General features: G+C 36.1%; 1 protein-coding gene across 18 annotated transcripts in view; it reads right to left on the minus strand.

The window, feature by feature from the left end:
- SNAP91 (synaptosome associated protein 91) overlaps positions 1-17,965 on the minus strand; it is a 2,005,574-nt gene that overhangs the window by 412,871 nt on the left and 1,574,738 nt on the right. For 9 of the 18 annotated variants that reach the window (XM_044066094.1, XM_044066049.1, XM_044066088.1 and 6 more), the window contains 2 exons: positions 14,334-14,594; positions 4,039-4,185 (listed from right to left, as the gene is read on the minus strand). The exons of 1 other annotated variant lie outside the window; for it this stretch is intronic. In XM_044066094.1, coding sequence (XP_043922029.1) covers positions 4,039-4,185; positions 14,334-14,594 — 408 coding nt within the window. The remainder of the gene's footprint in view (positions 1-4,038; positions 4,186-14,333; positions 14,595-17,965) is intronic. 8 more of the 18 variants (XM_044066072.1, XM_044066134.1, XM_044066064.1 and 5 more) reach the window with 2 other exon arrangements.

The following is a 17,965-nucleotide window of genomic DNA, read 5'->3' on the forward strand; positions in this document are numbered from 1 at the left end:
AAGAATCAGCAGTACTATAGACTTGAACCAGAAATTGGTGGGGATTTTGAGATGAACAAGGATACCAGCAAAAATGTAAAATGAGTGAATACTAGGGAACAGTAAAGCATCAATTCCATTTATTGCACTTTAGACATGTGAAATGTGGTTGTACAAGAACAAATGTTTGAAAAAGATTGGAAGTTTGCTTATTGTGTTAAACTGCTGGGAGAACTGTAAGGCATAAATCTCACCTTAAGTCATTAATGCTTAGAAGGAAACTGAAGGGGCTGAAGTAGTAAGTAATTTGTCAAAAAATGTGAAGGGACTGAAGTAGTAAGTAAAACAGTTTTTGTTCATATAATTTTCATGGTGTAAATTGCATGCTACACTGCAAAACAGTTCTATATATAGTATATTTTAAATGAGAAGAAGTGGGATTGTTTCAGTGACTGTTGTAAATATTAGTGATATTAAAGAAAGAAAGTATTTTTCTCAGTGATAATGTCTCCAAATTTTACACTGTAACAGGATAAGAAAGGTTGGAAAGAAGCAAGTTAAAGCTAAAACAATGTTATGACCTTGGCCTGTTGAGGGGAAGTAAAAGTGCATTTATAAGTGAGCATGTAGAATTGAAAATTTCCAGTATTTATAGAGGTGGATACAGATAATCTCCTTTGCTTAAAAATGTTTGCATTTTGCTTAAACTAACAGGTTTTAACAACAAAACAGATAATGACAAACATGCAAAAGGTAGTTTGTTCATGCTTTTGCAAGGTTACTAGCTGATTTTTTCCAACACCTGCTTTTAGTTGGAAATAAGAAAAATGCAAACAATTAATCATGATGGGTGTTAATACGATCTTCTTTGTGAAATCTTCAAGGTTTCTTTCTTGGATTTTCAAAATTGCTAGCTCTTTTTCCCCCCATTAGCTCCAGCATTTAGTTGGAGACAAGGAAAATGCAGGTGCAAGCAATTAAATCATGAGAGGTCTGAAAAGTAGTTTATGATTGAAATCTGCAAGATATAAAACAGCTTACTTTTAAAGGGATACTATCAAACAGTTCAATGAAAAAGAATGAAGTCTGAAACTGTGAGAAGTGAATAGTTATATGAACAGTTACTTCCCAACAACCTTAGTATTTTAAACATTAAATAGTGCACAATTTAGTTTATTTAACAGTAGCCAGTGCATTTTTTCATACAGCTAAAAGGTACTGTTTTCTGAAAGCAATGTTGTTTTTTACACCTAGGAGGGGAATAGAGATAAGAACAGAAAACAATCGATATTCGTAGGAGAACATGCTTGTGCACTTTATCATGATTAACCTTACCTTTAGAAGAAGTTGTGCCATGGGTATAACCATCAATTTGGGGCACTTGGTCCTTTTTTAAGGAGTAAACTTGGGAGAGTGAATATATTTTGTTTGTGTTTGCTCAGAGTTAAGAGAGATTTTGGTTGGGTGGGGGTTAAAACATGTTCAGTTTTCCCTCAAATGTTTTTAATTAAAGTGAATATTCCTGGAAAATGTGACTTGGATTCAAATAGCGATATGAAATAACTACATACAGGATCATACTGCCAATCACTAGTGCATACATGTTGGCTGTAACTTGGAAATGGGTCTATATCACTACATCGAACCATCAGTTCAGGGAATGGCATTTAATCAGAAATGCCATTCATCGAATTCCACTATATATTATATATATATATATATATATATATATATATATATATATATATATATATATAAACTCTGAGATTGCAGTACAGTGAGGAATGGTCCTCACAGTACCACAATCTCAGTATGAACAGTTCGATGAACCACGTATTCGATGCAATTGTACTGAAAATGACATTCGCTGAACTGAAATAGACCCAATGGAAACATACAGTCACAAGAACTGTCATGTACAATATGTAGAAGTAATAGCTTTGCATAAGGATGGCTGCTTTGTCAGTAGTAACATGGAGGGCCCGATTCTATCTAATTTAAGTCAGCAAACATATATATATATATATACACATATATAAAATGTTGCGATTTGTTAAGTGCAAGTCAAATTTATGGGAGGGGAAGCAAAAAAGCAATTCAATTACATTGATTCCTCTTAATTTAGAAGGCCCTGGCTACACCCTTCACTAAAACAAAAGTGACATGTTCTAAGTCAAACAACATGTGTATATTACAACAGTATCTGCACGATGAATCAGTATTACAATAGGCATGTAACCGCTACAATTTCTATAAGGCATCTGTAACAACATTACTCATTAATGAATAAAATCTGTGAAACCACAAGTTATGCATTTCTACATGAAAAAAGAACATTCCTATAGCTGCTCTTGTATTATTCTTAACGCACCCAGCAAGTGGTCACATTTAAAACCCTTAAGAAATTTGTTTGCTAGAATGCAATTAATCAGCTGAGAAATGTAAGGCTAAGTTCTTATTTTACAACGATAAAAAAAGAGACATCAAAAATTGTAAAAGTAGTGTATCACTGCTAGACTTTCTAGCTTTCCCTGCATATGTGGTTCTACTTACCTTGCGTTTAAGGTTAATCTGCTCTAGCATTCCTCTTACTACAAGCTTTGCCTTTCATTAAACCACTGGGGATCTGCAACCATTTTTTTTACTGTTCTTTCTATTAACCTTCCTGACTAGCTCTAGCAGCCTAAGTGATGCACACTTCTCAGACACTGTGAGGCCCATCTACATATAGTATCATACATGCAGGGGGTGCTGTATGTTAAAAGAGCAGTGTTACCTTTCACAATCAATGAAGTGCATTCTGATTTCAATTTGCTATTACTTGCAAACCCTGTCAAGGTTATGACACTAATCCAAGTCTCACTTCACTCATATAGCTAACCTGCTAACATTCCAATGCCCTAATGATTGTGTGTGTTAAAATTATTAGGTTTTGCTGTCCCACTGCCTAGTACCAGACTCTCACAAGGGAAAAGAAGGCTGATGAGGATTCCCAGGCAGGAACAAATAGGGCATAGCACTTTCAACTAGCCTATGAATGCATGGGCTCTGTCCCCCAAAACTGAATGGGCAGTCTGAGTGCAGGTAGAGGAGATACCAGGTGAGGTCCTGAAGGGAGCAAAAAAAAAAACAAATTATTAGATTATTAGGCATTAAAAAAACAATATCTGCAGAGTAAACTGTGTCTGCTTTGGCGGTCTGCTGCTGCCAGCCTAACATGCCTTTCAAAAGTTCTGAAACAACGAGTACTCCCTTAACTTTGCTGTATCAGGGTGTTATAGTGAAACTAAAACAATCGTCTCTACAAATCATACAGAAACCAAAGGTCTGCTTTTTGGCAATGTTTCATACAAAGACTTACAGCATTCCTGGTGTGGTAACCTTAGAAGGTGGTTAGAGCATCCAGCACACCAAAATGAAACATCTCAGGTCTGCTGAATATTCTAAGCTACTTTAAAGCCAAGTCAATGGCTATATTACCAAATGTCTAATAACTGAAGAAAATAATTGTTTACATGCCATACAAACAAATGATGCTGTTGAATACATCTTGTGAAAGGAACAGGGTCCAGAGAAACTAAAACCTCTATATCCTTCTGTTTCAGATCCTGAAAACATGACATGTAAACCAAAAATGGAAACATAAACATAGTTATGCATTACATCATCAATTATTAATACATCATGCACAGGAGCAACTTATGAAGTGAAGCACTCCTACTTTTTTGTGACTTAAAAGCTTATACAACTGAAAATCTTTTTGGACGTGAACACGAGTAAATTAAAAATAAAAGTGAATGCTCTGAAGGTGACCATCAACTATTTATTCAGTAGGCTGCAGATTACTCAATGAATAATCTGTTTCCTACTGTGCTGTGCTTCTAAACTCTTTTCTAATTAGCATATGGAAATGAGAATGACATCATAAACAACAGCATACATCCATGGGTGGCTTCTAATGGCAGCTGAAAAATACCAATGCTCATATGCAGTCAAGAAACAAAGGTTAAAGGACAATGTTAATAGATGCCATCAACCAATTCTGATAATGTCATCTACCTGTATACACTAGAAATGAGCCAAAGAGAAGAGACCCACCATGTCCGGAACATGCATCAAGTGCTGCTGCTACAGGGGTTGGGGGAGCCGCTGCTGGTGCCCCCTCGGCTGCTGCAGTGGAATCAGTGGGAGACGTTGCAAAGGCATCTAGGGTGAAGTGGAATAAATCAAAAGAAACCAAGAAAAGTGCAAAAGAGAGAAGAAAATAAAGGCAAGGATGCAATTCAGATTAAAGTTCTCCTTATACAGAATGAACTTTTCTTGCAAGAGATCATATTCTATACCAGTATATACAAATGTTTTTTTCAGTACTGCATACTTCTCAAACTTTTAAAGCTGAAAATGGTATATATGGATACTTTGTCTGGGGAAAAACCTTAGTTTGTATGTACAGGATGTCTTACCAAACATGGAAAAGCAAATTCAGAAAAATTAGAGGTTTCATCTCTGTGTGACAAGATGTGATAAAATAGGTTTAAGCACTGTGAAATGAAACTAAATATTTCAATTCTGCATTATTTGCTCATGCAGGCAGCGCCGATTACATATCAGGCGCTATAGACTGCATATGTATCTACATGGTAAAACCAAGGGTGACTGCTGTAATGCAAAATGATTGAGAGGCATGCAGCAATTATATTAAAAACAGTTAATTCTTTCATGGTCAACAAATGTATCACTAATTAACACACTTAATTATGGATGTCTTGACACATTTAATTAAGATGTGTTCAAGCTTTGCAGTAGGACAGACCAGCTGTAAAAGTTGCACACTGTATAAGGATCCAGCATTGTGTATTTCACTGAAATAAAACCAATACTATAAACTAATTCTGTCTGAGGATGGAAACTACTGCAGCCATCTAATAACAGAAATTACACAGCCTTACAGGTCACTGTTAGCAATCAGTATCTATAACCCCTGCTTTCTTTTTTAAACCAGTAAACAAGCAACACAATTAACTACTGCAGAAATACTATTCAAAAATTACATACAAGACTGATTTTGTTTCTTTTTAGGATAGATAGCAAGTTACATTTACAATGAATTTAAGTATAAATGCTGTCAAATTTAATTTGTTGTTGAGATAACATTTTAAGGATTTTTTAATCTGTGCAAGAACCTGAAGTTGATGTGTTCTGTGTTGAACATTCTGTACTACCATAAGCTCTGCATACAGAGTCATATTGCTTTCTGTTCAGCACTCAGTGTACATAATCGTGATACTTCTTTAGCAAATAAAGAAAGGAGGGGTAAATACTGCATTTGCTCAGTGCCATAAATTTCTGTTAGACAGACAAATATGAAAATGTCATGCTGAGATTCAAGTTCAGAACATACGTGAGGAAACAAATGCAGTCATCTGCTTGGGATAACTCTTGGTCTCAATACCCTGTCATCTTCCATAATGTTTACATAAATCCATAAAGCCGTACTTCAGTAAAAGTGTGATACTGCATGTCCAAAAAAACTGAAATACAGTCTTTCTAGAAGCATTTCATGTGTGTGTGTGTGTGTGTGTACAAGTGTGTCCATTTGTCGGAGCAGAAAAAAAGATGACATTTTAAATTATGAAACATCAGTCAATATTTCATTTAGTTTTTTCTTTACATATTACTCCTGATGAAGCACTTATTTTAATATGAATCAACATTTTCTAGTCTCACCCCTTATTAAGGGCAGCCATTTTCTCAAGCTGCAAAATTATATCTCCTTATACTCACAGTACTCTTCTTGTCAAGTTGGTGGTTGGTATAATAATTAAGGTGTTTACCTCACAGACAAAAGGTACATGGTTTGATTCTCACCTTTCAAAGGGAAATTGCCCAGGCTTAAAATGGCCCACAAAGGCAGCTAACCTAGTACATACCTATGAAACTAAATCTGCCTTCTCTGAAGAGCACAAGCTCCCGGCTACTGAAAGTGAGAAGGCTTCACATCAAAAGAATAAGGACACGTTCTTCATCATTTAGGGAAAATCTAAAATTTCAAATATGACATTTAGTTTCTGGATTCATGATTATTTCACAAACAAAATGTCCCCACATGACAACAGCATGAAAAATATTCGCTGAAAATCACTTTCAGCAAACAAAGCCCACCTGCACTTCCCCATGTGGGAATAGACCTCATCTCTCAACATATACAGACCAACTCCGCACTCAGAGCAGTGAAAAAAAGGGCAACAGTTACTGCTCACTGAAAGTAGCTTTCAATGACGTTATCTTCCATGCTGCTGTCAATCAAAGAAACAGCAGTCAAAATCTCATGTTCCTGACTGTACATCCTGTATCCATAACGCAAAAGTTTCAGTAGGAATTTATCATGGAAGGGATAAATATCCAGTCAAATTACTGCAGACATGAATATGCTTAAACAAAGAACCTGCATCAATTTATAGAAACCTAAAAATATTTAAAGTACCTATACAACGTATTTGTACCACCTAGTTATTGGAGGAAAATGCAGAAGGTACAATAGTTCAATATTTTCATTCTGTACATTAAAACAATACTAAAGCTGACTGAAATGATGAGAAGCTCAGGTTCTTCAATAACATATTACAGCATGGGTTTGAGAAAACATGATCCTTAAGACCAGCCTGGCTGCATTTGTTTTGAAATGCGCAACAGTAACATTTCTAATGAACATAGAATTTACATTTAATATTAAGACAGAAAAAAATACAGTTTAAATGGTTCTAGTAAAAGCAGAAATCCTACTATAGGTATTTCATTAAGGGTAAATAGTACCTTATAATCAAGTCACACATGAATATAAACTACTGATCTTAGTTTCCATCAAACGCACTATAAAACTCTGACCGATACAACCTCAAAAAGTATGCATGTATTCTATCTTAACAATGAAACTTTAAATATGGATCACATTATATTACACTTCTGCCTTTAATCCACAAGCTCTCTGTAAGACCCCAACATATTTTTATTTCAGTGTTAAAAAATATTGCTAGCCCTCCTTTAACTGTTCTGAAATCAAGATGCAACATTTTCATATCAGGATTTATTTTACCTCACTGTTAAGTTTTATAGTTCTAAATAAACAATCATCCTTGCTAAAGTGCTGTTTTACTGTTTGTGAAATCCAATGGAAAATTCATAAACCTTGTCTGACTACATCTTCTCAAAAGAATTCCCATGTGTAAGGCATCTTGTTATCTAACGTAAATGTAATGGAAGAACAAGGAAAAGCAGTGCAAGAAGGCACTTAGCATTTCTGAAGAAATGTACACAGTTAAAATTAAGTTGTCATTCTGATATTCTAAATAATCACACACTGTATAAGGATTAAACAAAAATCAGTTTTAACACTGTTAATAAATACAGTTATGTGCAACAATATTAGATCTTTAAAAGTGGATCCTGCAGTCAGGTACATTCAGAAATAATGGTCAATCTGCTGTTCACCTCAAAGTAAATGTTTCTCCCAAACACCAGTCCTGTGGGATGCTCCACTGCCCATGAATGTTCACAAGAAATACCTAGGCATAACTTGGCCATCCACTTGCTTCCCCTGTAGTATCTACCATAAGAACCAGTGAAGGTAGGGGCCGACCCAAGGCTTAAATGCTATCCCATAAAAAAAAAAAAAAAAAAAACCTGCAAGTAATAAAAATAAATAATGAAAAATGTATCTAATACAATGCACCACCCCCATCCACCATCAGGTAGTTAAGAACAACTGAAATGGGAACCCTTTAAAGCAGAGTTAAATGACACAATCAACTGGCAGTTTCATGTCCACTAGAGTACACAATAACATCAAGTAAGAGTTGCAAAGGTGAAAAAAGGCAGGCAGCTATTTATATGCAAAATTGCAAAAGGGTGTGTAAAACACATACTGTAAGAGAATCATCATCTATCAGGCAGTCAGTGGTGAGCACGGAGCAAAGTAATATGCTCTTGTCTGGCCATACTACACAGGAGATGACAAGTCACAATCTATATAGGCTATATACAGCAGAGATCACCCTAGGTATCCAAGTACAGGTTTACCCACAACAATTCAGAGTGCAAGGCATTAATGTGTGGATGAATATCAGAGGGTCATCTGATGGAACCAAAAGTTTACTCTAATGAAACTCCACAAATGGAATAAGAAAACAGGCTTGAACACAGAGAATGCATGATTGCCAAACCTCATTGATCACATCTAAATTGCATAATTTGAATGGTTACCACCATTAAAATTATCTATGCTATTATAATTATCTATACTTTAATCCCACAATGTATTTCTCTGGAAAATAAGTGAAAGTAGCTGATGTCAGTCCCCCAAGCCCACACAATGAATAAAAGCAATTCAAAAACCAGTTCCAGATTATGACAATAAATGCTGCTGATTAAATGAGAGAACTAAGAAAGAAACAGCAGCAAGTGTCTTGATTCTTTTGCATGGTCAGATGTTTCCAAGCATTAGTACTTCAGATGTCAACCATCACTCACAGAGCATAGACGTTAAACAGCAGTCGCTCAGCTTCCCTTGGAACTTTTGTCTCCAGTGAAGTTGACATTCTTCCAAGGGTGTTGAACAGAGAATTTCAAGTGTCCTGGGTATGGACATCCTAATGAAATAAATCTCCCTCCATTATTCAGAACCTTATCTGCAAGACTTCTCTATATAACGAGGGCCTTACTATTTTGTTTTTCCAACTGATCACCAAGGTACCCATACAGATCCCATTCAGAAGACTGACTCACACCATTCCAAAACAGAAGACAAAGAAAGTGCTAGAAAGTATAAAATACCACAAGTTAAAAAACTGAAATATACTAAAGCCAGAACACACAGTCAGTCAAAATTTGAAATCCATGTAGTAAAAATCTGTAAAGGTTTCTAGAAATCTCAATTGATGGCACACAGTTTGACAACTCTATGATAAATAGCAACTTGTGGATTATGTTTATTACACCTTCAGAATCCTACCCGTACTGTTCTAAAAGTATTATAAATAATAACGGCTTATATCAAGGTCTATAACAGTTTATATTAAGGTCCCTAATTACAAGGTTAATCTAGAATACTCCACTCTTTTTCCTTTTAGCAATTCAGTTTCAAAAAATAAATCATTCACTGGTTCCTTTCATTAGTATTTCATTTAATAAGCTAAAGTATGCTGGTCTCATGTTAAAACAGGACTCTCATTCCTCTGTCTCTACCATTCTTGAATCAGCTATTAACAAACTTAAAATATATCTGGATGGCTGGAATAAAATAAAATGTGGTCATTAACTAGTTCTTCCATTATTAAGACAAATATTTTCTAAGGATCTTCTGTTTTTCAAGTCAGTAAATAAAACAGCTGTTAAATTTCTAAGGCAAGATAAACATGTAGGCCATACGTGTGACGATTTGTTAGACCCCCAAAGAGAAAGACTGTCGCAGATTTCAAAATCTCCAACTATATTTTACACTGTCTCAAGAAATGTAAAATTATTCATGATTTTTTATCACGAATGTGTTCCACAAGATATTACCCCTCCTCTTGGCCATGCCAACAAGGTCTATGATTAAGAAATCAGGTATCTCTTATACAGCCATATGCATGACGTATAAATCAGATATTTCCCTAGAATGCGCTTTCCAGAACTTTCTGATTATTGATATTCAAGTCATTATTAAAAACAGCTAAGAATCCTAATTCAATCAATAACATAATTCTATGACTAAGAGACTTTGCCTGTGCCATGTATTAGAGAAAGATGAACTGATTAGCAATGCTGCTTTGATAAAACATTGGAAATCTTTGCAGAAACTTGGTTTTATACATTAACTTTTGATCAGGACAGAAGTGTTGAAATATTCAAATTATTTAAATGAGATTTGGGGAATTGGAACCTAGTCTCCTCAAGGTTTGGTAATTCTAAGAAAAGGCATCTTGCTGTTATTACAATTCCATTTTGAATTCAAATTACTATCCCAAGTCACGCATCTTTAACATATGTTCACTTATCTTCAGAGGATAAACATAAATCCTGACTGGTCTCCTACCTGGTATTATGTATAACAAATGGCTAATAGTTTCTAAGTTCACTCATCAACATTCTTTGTGTAGTCGATATGTGAGTGATATTTTTGGAGTTTTTGAGTTTAATCTGGTTTACCACCTGGATTTCATAGCATTTTGCTTGTATCCCACAATTTGTCAGAAATGCATATATATTTTCCTGTACTATATGGAAAGAACTCGGCCACTGATTTGCTTCATATTTTTGGTTATGCAGTTCTATTCAGCCGATTTGAAACTTTTTATATAAAAATCTGTTGAAACATTAAACTATAAATAACAAAACTATCTGAAGGGGTATACTTGTCAACTAAGTGCACTATATATCTTATGAAACTTACCTACTATATTTAATCTCAGCTCAGAGTAAATTTTTTTGTTACTAATGACTGTTTACTAAGAACAAAATCTCATTAAAATCACGGTGTGGTGTAATTAAGAAGGCTTTATTACTGTGGAAATATTCACAAAAAAAAAAACTTAACGGATTTAGCAAGATTATCTAATCTAACAAATTTACTTAAACTAATATTTTTCAAATGAAGATGTTGAGTTTAAATAATGTTTTACTCCCGCCATTGCAGGCTTTTGATATTCCTTGCTGGTCTTCACGATATTTCTGTGCCACTCAGTCTAAGACGATAGAATTTACTAGTATTTTGAGTATCAATATGTGATTTGTCTGTACTGCATACTTCCCAAGGAACAGGATTTTGAAAGAAAATACCAAAATAAGCAAATATCAATTAATTTTTACATACATTTTTCAGATTATGTTCTTAATGCTCCCTGCATCTGTATTAAGTCAGTTACTATCTTGTGGGGTGATCTCACATACTGTAATAATTCCTGGACTCATCTATCAGCACGGTTTATACTTTAAAGCAATAAGATCCGCAATTATTAAAGAATAATAATGAATTATTCCTTTTCCAAGTGTGTGAAGGAACATTTGTTACATTACACAACTGAAACTCAGAAGTGTCTAATGACTGTGGTGCCATTTACTCTAAAGCACTATGGCCATGCACAGTGTACTCAGCTGATGCAGAGTAAATACAAATTGTAAAGCTGTCTCTTTCCGTACTACTTAATGTGATAAAATATGTGATAAAATAAAATATCATCCTTTACTGGGAACACACTGCATTGTGTTCTATAGTGTGACCTCACGTGTTTCTGGTTCTGCTGGCATCTTTTGTGTCAGCTGTCATCATTGTTGTCACCATCATCAACACTGTCAACAACATCGTTCCATGGAGGTCTGCACACTGATGGTGACAGTATTTCTGCCTGATTTTAACCACAGAACTGTGGTAATCAAATGCTGAATTATGGACTCGTATCAGATTCTTCCTTCCTATTAAATGTTATGGCAGTTACAGTGATGAAACATATGATGTCTATAACAGACCAGTGATTACATGATGTAATCAATAATAAGTCACTAAATTACCCGAACCAATAGGAGAATGAAGGAAGCCTTCATAAAAAAGAAAATCACCATGAAAGGAAAATGCCTGTGAGGAACTACCACAAAAGGTACTGCAAAAAAAGCTAGTCAGGGACCCAGGAACTGTTAATATCCCATTCACAAAATATGCTTCCTGGGTCTTATCTCCTAGTCCCAGGGTCACTTGAGACCTGGGATTTTTCATAGGACATCCTATATATCAACTCTGAACCCCTTAGTTTAAACGTACCTCAAAATGAAAGAACATTTCTGCCTTTCATCATTTTTTTTTAGATGAATCCTAGTCTTCTAAAGAAGATTTTTTAAATGTGAATACACGATGGGATTACCCTAATGAATGGCCTTTATATACAAAGCAAGAGACTTAAGAGTTTTCCTTAAGGACAGTTCATTTGCTTTAAGAGCTCTCCTTAAGGCAACAGAACTTTAGAAAAAAAGTGCAATGATCAAAGGTTATATTGCAAGGACAAAAATGGCGAATGTTATTCCATTAAAAGGGTTTCATTGACCATCTTCCCCTTCTAATGGGGGTGGGGGGTTCAAGTTAAATTTCTATTTATCATAATTTAAAAGTGTTGGACTAAGCAACAAACTCAAATGTTATGCCTGTCAATCTAAGTTATCTTTTTGCTATAACAAGAATGACAAAACAGGGTTTGTGATGGTTTTGGGATAAATGTCATGGAAAAGAAAGTTAAGCAAAATGGACAGAAATAAGAATTCCTCGTTGTCTGAGAGAAATTCAAATTAAAGAAAAATACTGCACTCTTCTACTGAGTCAGTATATTTCAGTTGAAATAAATTACTTCAAGAAGGCAGAGTGATTCCCCCCTTTTATGACATGTAGACATGGTGATAATCCCCTAACAGGATCTTCTTAGAAGCCTTCTTGTCACAGCATTGCCCAGAGGCCGGATGATCCATACACTGCACATGCTATCCGACGTGGCCTCAAAGATCATCCAAGCAACTGCCATTTAGGAGATCATCTATTCCCACTGGGTCCATCCATTGCAGGTGCTACAGTGCTTCTCCAGTGGTAGGGCCTTCAGGCAGAGAGTCAGGAAAAGGAGAGCCCAAATTCTTCTAACTAGGTACCTAAAATTTAAGAAGAGTCCAAGGTGATTCACAAGCCAGTGAAGAAAATGGAAGATCTCATCCTCTGCACAACTGCATGTTGTGGCCCCATCTCAGTAGACTGTTAACTACAGTGCTAGTGGTTTGTAGGGCCAATGAAGTAGCTAGTACCCATACGCTGAGTTTACACTGCGCGGAATCCTCAGATCTGCTTTGTTATATCCTACCATAAGGTTATAGACCATTCGACTCAAAGCAGAATGAATGTGTAAGCACAGACTCTTGGTCCTCGAAAAAGTTCTTGAAAACTGATGGGTCTTAGGAAACATAATGCATATTTTTAAGACCAATTAAAAACCAAAGTGATAAATTAGAAAAATGAGTTCTGAACTGGCAAAACAAAGGAAATTGGCAAGGTTAATCTTGAGTTGTGCACTTTATGGCAGGCAGTCCAAAAACAAGTACCAAAATGAGAACCAGTGGTAGCTAAAATTAAGGCATACACTACATACATGCCAAGACCTTGGCCCAGCCAAAAAAAAAATATATTATACTTTTTGGTGTGAATTTTCTTCAACACAGTCGAAGAAGAAAGGAGTTAAGGATATGGTGCAACACATTACTCACAGCTGGTCGGGCTAAAGACTCCACCTGAAGAAAATTGTGCTTCTTTGGTCTCTGTGACCTTTATTTATGTTTGCCCTTACCATGTTTCAACATCTTTTGTTTGCCCAGGTTTAATAACAAAGAGGAAGCTCTCAAAGGAATGAGACCTCTTCTAATCCATCTCTGTTCTGTTAATCTTCTGGCACTATAACGGACCTGTAAATCCTACTGTCAGTGATATCTCACTATAATATTAAAGTTCTGAGAGAAAAAAGCTACAATATTGTACAATTAATGCAGTTAGAACAGGTAGCTGCTGGTCCTCTCTAGCACTCTAGGAAATGAATGTGGGTTTCAAAATTGATATGCGTTTAAAAAAACATACTTAATTCAGGGACTGTAATTAAAACAAATGAAGATGAAATGGGGGGAAAGCCTCCCAATATAAGGGGCTTTTCCCCATGAACCATCTTAACTATTACAATACACTATGAGATCACACAACCTAAGAATGGGATGTAAAATATGGACAACTACACCCATACGCCGAGTCAGGTTTGCATAAGTGGGCATTAATCTTATATCCAAATACCCATATGATCAGGTAGTACATTTTTAAAGGGAAGATGGCAAAATTATCTTAAATATTTTGTTGCAATTAGACATAAAAATTGGAAAATGAAAATTCGGGCAGCAAAGAAAGCAATATTCAGTGACTAGCTAGAAATATCCAGGTATTATGTGGCTGACATGGGCAGACAGACATTCCCCAAATGCCAGTGTGCAGCAGAAACATTTTTGTACAAGGCTGAAATGAACATCAGTTTGACTGGCTAGACCTGTTACATGGGTCTCCAAAGACATGGGTACATCAGCAGTGAAAACCTTTCCCAAAAAGGCAGAATCAGTTCACACACTATATATCATTACTGAAAACATTTTACGTGCCACAATAGTTGATCAATGAACATCAATGTTTATCATTCAGAAATAAGTCTTTCCATTGAGATGGCATTTAATACATACCAAAGTCACTTCCAAGTATATTATCTCACAGATGGACAGCACAGAAAGACAAGTAAAAACATTAACAGGTTTTCCCAACTGACCTCCAAAGAGATCCACCTCGGAAGCAGAAACAACAGCAGTCGTGGCTGTAGTAGGAGTAGCAACAACGGTAGTGGGTGCAGTGACAGTGACAGCAGTGCTGGGAGGTGTAGTGGCAGCAGCAGCAGTGGTAACTTCAGGTGCCGTGGAAGTTGTGAGAGTCAGTTCAACCTCAAACAGGTCAGGAAGTGGAGATTCACAGGCACTGGCAGCAGCAGTAGGAGCAGTGGTAGGAATTGTCAGAGTATCCTCCCCTAAGAGATAAAAGAAAGGAAATAAGAAAGGAAGGAGATAGGAGAAAAAAGGGGTTCAGGACAGAGTGACAAGGAGGAAAGATCACAGAGATGTGCTTCTAAAACCCAGAAAAACACTACTAATAAACAGTACTGTAAGAAACATACTGAAACATTACCGTATGAGAATATATAAACAGGATTATAAATATAATATACTCACCCTCCCCTAAGAGGTCTACAGTATTATCCATAATTGAAAAGCAGCATTAAGAAATGAGAATTCGATATTAAATAAAGGAACTATAAACTGCAGAGTCTCATAGAAATTTATACTACAGTGTGATCAAAAATAAATGCCAATAAACCCACCCCACAAAATACAAAAAAATTCCTAAACTTTCGATAACATAGCACTAAGACTTTTGATAATACAGCTGTGCTCTTTAAGTGTTGTTACAGGTGTGAGCTGTGATACAGCTGTGCTCTTTAGTGTTGTTGCACATGAGAGATATGACTGTGCTCCCTAACTGTTGCTACAGGTGTAAGGTGTGATACAGCTGTACTCTTTCATTAAGTGTTGTTTTCAAGTGTGAACAGTGATAAAGCTGCTGGCGTTATCATTAAACAAGCTGACAGAAATGAAAACTGGTCACTGAAGATGTTAGGTTACAGAAGCTTCCTCACTCTCAGCACCATTAAACTGTACACTGATTAGGACAGCCAAGTACAAAAGAGGTCCTACAGAAGAAGCGTACAAGTTAATGCTCATGGTACTTAACTGATTATGTCTTAAGGCAACTTTCAAACAGGAAGAGCTGTCAGAATTACATGACATTAAACATTTTGGTGGCAAATACTCCTTAAAGAAGCTAATTCCAACCAAGATTTACTGCAGGCAGCAAGTGAGGAAGTTTTTCTCTTATTCATTTCTCGCACACAACCTGTAATGCATCATGCTGGTTTGCATGAAATCAAGGCCAACAAATGCAAACCTCAGGATGTCTGTTGGATACTGTTTTTATTTGTAAAGTGTTCTAGCTGTTACCCCTCACCTGCAATGACGTTTAATGAATATTGTAGAGTCCTATATCTTCTCAAGTCACAAAGAATGCTGGTCATCAGTCACACTCACTCTGTCCCTCAAGTCAAATGATTGACATGAGACACTAGTCAAACCTAGGTCATTACCAGTGAGGAAGGATCCACAATCCCCATCAAGGTGCAATATGGTCTGGAGGTAAAAATGGATCAGTCCTGGTAAAAAACACCCCCTACTGCTATTTGGAACAGTGAATTATTTACAATGAACAAGCAGAACACATTTTAACCTGCAAATTATTGATAGGTTGTAATGAAAGTAAATTCACAATATAAAGTTGTAATGAAAGTAAATTCACAATATAAAGTATGAAAAATTCTCATTGCACCATTAAAATGCTTTGGCCAAAAAAAAAGTCAGCTACTCTTAAAAAAAATGAAAAACAAAAATGAGAAATGCACTCTCATTTCATGGTAATGCCAGCAGAGTATTTTAATTTAGGTAAGGTAATGCCTTAAAATGGGGTACAGTATTATTTCAGAGAGTTTGAAAAACAATCCATGCGTTACATGAATGAGTTCTGATCATTCACCCATCAGATGAGTAATTGTTGTAAGCTCTCCCATTAACTGACCAGCTCATCTGGGCTTAATACAACATACTCATATTGTAACTGCTGAAAGTCAGATAAATGGCAAAAGACCACTGCAAAAAATTGCATAGCATAATAAAAGTGAAGTATCTGATTGTCAGATACTGATACTGCCTTTTACATGTGTTCAAATGTAATGTTTTTTGTGCTGGTTGTACAAAATGCAAGCTATCTAGTTGCTTTTATAGCCATAGACCCAATGTCAGGAAAAAAAACACAGTAACAGTGTTTGATATCATCATTCTTAGCTATGGTCCAATTTTAAAAGATTTATTTCTATGCAGTAGATGATATCGCAGTCAGACACCTCAAACGTCTACATGATGCTAAAGTAAATGTGTGGCAAGCAAAACTGAATACCCTACAGTGACCTGGTCTAAATGACCTTCTGAATTTTAAGAGTGGAATCTGAAGGATACCCCTTCCTGATGAGTTTTTTTTTTTTGTACATTCTTTCATTTTTTCTCAATAGATATATCATTAACAAAATGATGCAATCATTTCACAATCAGTTGGTAGGATGAGACTCCATTTGACTGTGCATCTAAGATGTTTTGTTATAAATTCCATGTGCCATGTTTCAAATTTGGTGTCTGATAAGTCTTTACACTATACCAATGATGATGTTAACATCAGTTATATTTGATAAAGTGTGTATGTGTCCCCAACTGCTGGGGATATGATTCTATTTTATTTCTTCTTCTTCAGATGGACTTCTTGGACTAGTTTTTTTTAATATTGCTTGCAACATCTACAGCTTTGTAATGGGTGACTGAGCTGAACCTGGTTCTTATTTCGTAATATTATACACTCCAGCACTTCATACCTCTCTATCTCTTTGCTCAAGAATTCTGTTCAAAGGACCCTAATCAAGGACAGTTTTTAACTGTTACTCTAATTCACTCAAAAATTAAACAGAACAACAAGTTTTGCATCAATGTGATTTTTTTTTTTCCACAATAGAAAGTATGAAATTCTGATGTGTAATTTTATTAACTGACAGACGGTAATCCCTCAGTAATTTACCAAAACAAAAAAAAAAAAAAAAAAAAAAAAAAAACTTTTGAGAGACTCAGGGCAAAAATATGAGGCAAAATCAGGAATATTCTGTAAAATCAAAGACAGTTAAGCGTTATGCAATACGTACAAGTTATATCTCAGACAGTTACACCAGTGGCCGATGTACTGACTCCCCTAATGAGGGCTGCTGACCCTATTTAACACTCAGCTAGGAATTCATCTCCACAAATACAAATTTTACTGTAAAGCAAGTTAGAAGAGGAATGTTTTAAATTAACCAAACCCAGAAATGACCCCCAAGAGAACAAAAGTACTGTACAGTTTCAATTTTCTCTTATTCTTCAGCTTTTTCCCGGTTAGGGGTCACCACAGCGGATCACCTGTCCACTCATGATTGGCAGTGGAGTTTTACAGTGTCGAGTTGCCAGCCCGGCGCCCAACTTTCCAAAGAAGGCACACAAACACGCACACACTCACACCTAGGGCCAATTTATTGTGTCCAATCCGCCTACAGTACGTCTTTGGGATGTGGGAAGAAACAGGAGCACCCGGAGGAAACCCATGCGACCACAGGGAGGACATGCAGGCTCCGCACAGAAGGCACCCCAACCAAGGATCGAACCTGAGAACCTCTTGCTGTGAGGCGGCAACGCTAACCGCTGCACCACCGCGGCCGCACATACAGTT

The sequence above is a fragment of the Protopterus annectens genome, chromosome 1.part0, assembly GCF_019279795.1.
Source record: "Protopterus annectens isolate FY-2018-M chromosome 1.part0, PAN1.0, whole genome shotgun sequence".
NCBI classification, from domain to species: domain Eukaryota; kingdom Metazoa; phylum Chordata; order Ceratodontiformes; family Protopteridae; genus Protopterus; species Protopterus annectens.